The sequence below is a fragment of the Gavialis gangeticus genome, unplaced genomic scaffold, assembly GCF_001723915.1.
Source record: "Gavialis gangeticus isolate Ggan-Ray unplaced genomic scaffold, GavGan_comp1, whole genome shotgun sequence".
NCBI classification, from domain to species: Eukaryota; Metazoa; Chordata; order Crocodylia; family Gavialidae; genus Gavialis; species Gavialis gangeticus.
Window position 1 is genome coordinate 51,552,577 of NW_017729031.1, and position 5,541 is coordinate 51,558,117.

General features: G+C 36.9%; 1 protein-coding gene across 2 annotated transcripts in view; it reads left to right on the forward strand.

The window, feature by feature from the left end:
- Positions 1-5,541, forward strand: part of CERS6 (ceramide synthase 6) — a 310,243-nt gene that overhangs the window by 107,792 nt on the left and 196,910 nt on the right. For both annotated transcript variants that reach the window (XM_019522753.1, XM_019522754.1), the window contains exon 3: positions 965-1,095. In XM_019522753.1, coding sequence (XP_019378298.1) covers positions 965-1,095 — 131 coding nt within the window. The remainder of the gene's footprint in view (positions 1-964; positions 1,096-5,541) is intronic.

Sequence of the window (5,541 nt, forward strand, 5' to 3'; positions counted from 1 at the left end):
TTTTTTTTTTTTTTTTTTTTTTTAACTCCACTGTAAAAAAAAACAAAACAAAAAAAAAACTTGTGGAATGGATTAAAATAAGTTCAAGGTTGAATCTAGCTAAGAAGAAATTAAAATTGAAATATTTATCAAGATAGATAATGATTTTAATTTTTATTCCTCTCTCTTTTTTTTTCTCCTCCTTTGTCCCCATCCCTGTAGGGCCCAGATACCAAATTTGAGTCTGGAGGGAATTTTATTTCATATTTATTCATTTGTGGAATGTTAAGGGAACTTTAAAACCATCTAAACTATAGCAGCTCTTGCATTCATCCACCATGTCAAATTGGTTACAGTAGCTGTAATATGCAGAATACATCCACTCCAGTGTAATTATGAAGCCATGTTTGCTGCTCTTGAATAAAAGTACATATAGTTAATTTTACTTAATGTTTCTCTCTGTTACCATGGTGACTTCCTTTTTAAAGCCATCACATTTTTTTAATAACCTGTTTTTAATATTATTCTTTAGGAAAATGAGTTGTAGCCCTTACATTCAAATTATCTCTGCCCTATTAACACTTACAGTAATGGCATGTGCATAGATAGAAGAGGCAAAGCTGCTGTTAGGTTTTGCAGGCCCTTTTACTGAAGGAGTGCATATCACTTAAGCAGAGAATGCTTGACAAAGTTGTATGAGAAGTTACAATTACAACCTTCTGAACCTGTACTTATTTTTGCAGTAATGTATTTCAATATATGGTTAATTTGCCAAAAAAAGAAAAAATATCTTCATACACACTCATTGCTAGTTGTCTATGGTAGACAGCTGTCATATCTCTTAGTCCCAGGAGCTGTGTACAATAGGTTAGTTTCTTTTAAGGTTAGACTTGGGATGTTTCTAAGTTTCAAATGGCGGTATTATATCTGTTGTGAAGATGTAACTGTAGATTAATTTTGTTTATAATAACCTTCTGTTCTGTAGCATCCAGATGAGAAGAGACTGGAAGGCCTCTCCAAGCAACTGGACTGGGATGTACGTAGTATTCAGCGTTGGTTTCGACAACGGCGCAACCAGGAAAAGCCCAGTACTCTTACGAAGTTCTGTGAGAGCATGTAAGGAGATATGTTCTTTTCTTGCATGTTTTAGTATGCACTTCCATGGCTCTCCTTTCTTTTGATGGGGTCTCTTAATTTTAATGGCTCTCATCACATTTGGAAAAAAAAATCTCCTTGACCTAGGTAGTGACTTGAAGAGTGTGCAGGTGCTGATAGGTTGATGAATCCTTTTAGAAGGTTTTGAAACAATGTATATAAATTAAAATGATGAAAATGTAGAGACTTGGGCATAGAAAGAAAAGCAAAGACTCTCATGATTTAAAATTAAGGGCTTGCCATCTGATTCTTAGGAACAAAATCATTTGGAAAAAGAAAATAACAAAGAGAGATGTATCTTTATATCCTGGCCTTCGAATAGTACTATTTGACAGATGTTTGAGGTGAGAGGCAGAAATAAAAACTTGTTGGGTCATCTAGTACAACCCTATTACCAGTGCAGGACGGCTCTCAATCCTGCTCCATTATTAACTAGCACTTCTAATTCTGATTTAATAATTTTGAGCAATTTAAGACTCCACCATTTCCTGTGGGAGGTTGTCCTGCAGTCTTCTAGAGTTCACTTCTAGGAAATCCTGATGTTTTAAAACTAGAATAGTCACATACTGAGTTTTAGATAGAACTCCATTGTTTTTAGGTTCTGAATTACATTTATATGCTAACAGGATTTAGTGTATTAATGCTTAATTAGTATTGAAGGAACATAGAAAATTAAATCTACTTAAAATATTACAAGACTTTTTTCCTAAAGGGAAATAAGTGATAAACATTTTAATGTATAATGAACATAAAGGAAGAACATTAGAATCTCTGTAAGATGTTTCTTCTTTTAGTAATGATGTGACATTGTGCTCTAGATGTAGAAAGTCATATGTTTGAGGTTAGAAAAACTGACACACAGTGGAGCCTGAAAACAAATATTGGTCTTACCACCTCCAAAACACTCTTTCTAGTCAAGCAGTCATGTTGTTGCTAACTAAAGAGTCCATTTATACATTCCATTAGCAAGAGCAAAGGTGAGAGTTGGTGGAAGTTAGCAGAAACAGAGGTTTTTTGGTTAGCCATAGTAATAAAACATTAAAGAAACTGATTAAAAATTCACAATATACTATTAACTTGTGCCAGTAGTGTGATTTTCCACTTGTGCCACAGACTAGACTATTAACGCCTACATGTTTCCAGTGTGTGTTTTATTATTTCTGTTTAGTTTCCTAAAGCTTGCTTTAGCATTCGCTCCCATTTTGTGGGCATAAAGGATGGGTCAGAATTTGGGCCCTAATAAATAATTCATGTGGTCATTTTATTCTCAAAACAAAACCAAAGATGCATTAATCATGCATGTTACTAACGTTAAAGCAAGGACTGAATGCAAGGGCATCTGGAGGTTATTTGTCAAGTATATTGACATGCTGCCTTAGAGGTAGAATGATTTTTCATATGAAACATGACCAATCCAATAAATGTAATTTTCCTGTAAATAAACAGAGAAATTTCATTTCCAGGACTCTCGATTCCTTTTCTTCATATTTTACAAAGAAAATCCCTTATTTTAGTACTTACCTGAATCCAAGGACCTCCCCCCATAATAAGATTCTATGAATGGAAAACTTATTATAATTTTTCATGTATAGAATTTTATTATTGGGTGGGTTGCCTTAAATTTGTCCCCTCCATCACAGTGGTGGGGAAAACACCAGTAGTAGGGGTAGGCAGCCTATCCCGATACCTTGCTTCCTTTGCTGCCTGAATCTCCCAGCCACTTGCCCTCCTTGCTGCTGCATGCCACACTTCTGGGTGCCTCTGTTCCAGTTCCTGCACCCAGGGTCCTGGGTACCTCCTACAGGGTCCTTCACCACAGTGGATCCCACACCACCTTACACCTCTGTTGTGTTTAGTCTTTTAACGTCCCATGCCTTGCCAAGTGGATTCCTGCTGCCACTTCTAACTGCAGATACTTCATTTTTATTTGATATTTGATTCTCAGACAAGTGTAGATAGGCCTGTGCAGCATAAGCCATGGGTACATTTTTGAAAGACTTGACCAGAGACCCAAGCCAAAGCTACGGAAGTCAGAAGTGTGGCTAAGTAGAAGGCCTCAAAAGCCTGCGTCTGTGTGACTGTAGTGTGAACCTTCACAGAAGTAAAAACTAGCTTGGTCAGCAAAGGAAGCCATTCATGTGTTTAATTAGACACGATCAAACACCACAAGGCCTAAAAGGAAACACTAAGTAAGAACTGTACAGCCAATAATCTAAATACTGTATATTGTAGCTTCATCTTGAAATAATGAGAAGTAGTGATTGATATAACTAAATGTATTGAATGTTATTTTGCTATAATAGATGTACTTCTTTAGAATGCTTAGGTAGGCTATTCAAACAAACAAACACAAAGCAGCCTTAGCAGACCATAGACTAAGGTAGAGACTAAGTAACAAACCAGTGTGAAACAGCATTCCACAGTGGGGATGGAAAGGACATAAGTCTCCTTTTGCTTTCTCAAGGATATAAATCCCCACTGATTGACATTTTTCAGGCTCAGAAGAAATTTGGTTTAATCCAGTTTCAAAATTTTCCGCGAGACAAAAAAGTGTAAATAAAACCAATTGGAGATCATTGATTAGACCATTACAACTAGCCATCTATAAATATGGGGCATAAACTGGAGGGAAGTTTGGACTTATGCTTTTGGGACTTCTAATAAATTTGGACTTCTCCAGAGTTCAGTAAACCAACTCGGGTACCCAAGGGAACAGAGAAGCCTGACCAGGGGATCTGTTTCTTCCCTGAAACTAAAGCTTACATAAGCATTGTCCTTATTGATCCAAATAAGTCTTCGCAATTGCGTATCCTAATAAAGTGTTCAAGTTGGGACTAGAATGGTCTCACTGGTCAGTCAGTCTTCTCTCAACCACAGTTACAATTTAGCATAACATAAGTCTTTGTTTTCCCCTTTTTTGAATGGGTTTAAAAACTCTCATCTTGGAATTGAGTAAGTAGAGTAATAAAACTAGGGTAAGATTATGGATAAATGTACATTATCCTGATTATCAACAACTGGTAGTCTTGATATAGGTAACAATTTTAATTCATGAAATCACTACAGAAGAATAGTTTGTTGTTTGTCAACAACTTTGATTAATTTTTCTACAGGGATTGTGGTGGTGAATTTTTGCTTTGTTGCATTAACCTTTTGAAAAGGACAGGAATTTGAGAAGTTTTCTAAAGCTTTTTTTTTTAAAAATAGAGGCAAAAGAAAAGGACAAATCAAGAAGTAACAGCAAGGCCATTAATTTTTGCTCCCAAAATTAAGCGCCCTCTTAATTCAGCAAAGACCTCATGGGCATTATTGCAATTTAAATACTTAAATAATACATGCATGTCCAAAAGAAGTAAGATGATGGCTATGATAAATATTATAAACTGGTTCAAAGCTCAGCAAAGTATAAATGTTGGCCAAATTCTGTTTGTATGCATTTCTGACAGAATTTACCAGGAGCTACCTGACTTCTTCATAGGGAGGGAATATTCCTATGTGCATAGGTTTGCTGAGAGAATGTATACTTCCACCATTTAAAATTAGGGAGCTATTTTTAAGCTATTCCTGTGACAGCGCACTTACTGATAAGGGAAACCATGCAATGCAATAAACATCATCAAATGATAACCTCAAAGTGACATGTTCAGTATTTGGTCTGTTTACTGGCAATAGAGTTCTTGGAAGCTAATTTAAATTATATGCCAATTCCCTTCCCTCTTCTCAATAACCATCATTCATTCACTGTCTAGTTCAATGTACATCCATCCACAGTGCAGTACTGGAGGCATTGCTACTCTCAGGAAAGCTAACATTTGGAGTCAACAATAAAAATCTCTCCATCCCAATTCCATGTACTACTCACAGCTGTTAGTGTAATAAGAGAGGTTTTCTAGATGAACAATTCACGTGTGGGCAGCTACTTCAGAGACACAGGCTGTATAAAGCGTATGTTCACATTATGTTTGGGATGGGTGCTGGTGGCCTTCATGACTTCACTAGTAGGGATTGAGTAAATGGTCATGTGGTCCCAGTGAAGGGCAAAGGAACTTTTAAAATGTCCTTTTGTAAATGAGCGCACACAGAGATAAAGGGAAGTGATGGTGACTCCCACCTGCAGTTTTGACTAAGAGTAGGTCTTGGGCTTCCAGGAATGCTCTCATCCTTGTCACTGACTGAAGTAATCAGCTGGTTTCGGGGGGGATAAAAGTACAAGGATACATATCAAGTGTAGAGCTGGTTAAATAAACAAACAAACAAATAAAATGCTACTTTACTGCAATCAAAATACTTTTCTTGTCCAGCATGGAATTTCTGTGGAGCTGGATGTGACGGGGTGGAGGGGAGGGAAAGAGACATGGGTGCTTGCAACTGGGATATGGAATTAATTTCTGCCCCCCCCCCCCCCCC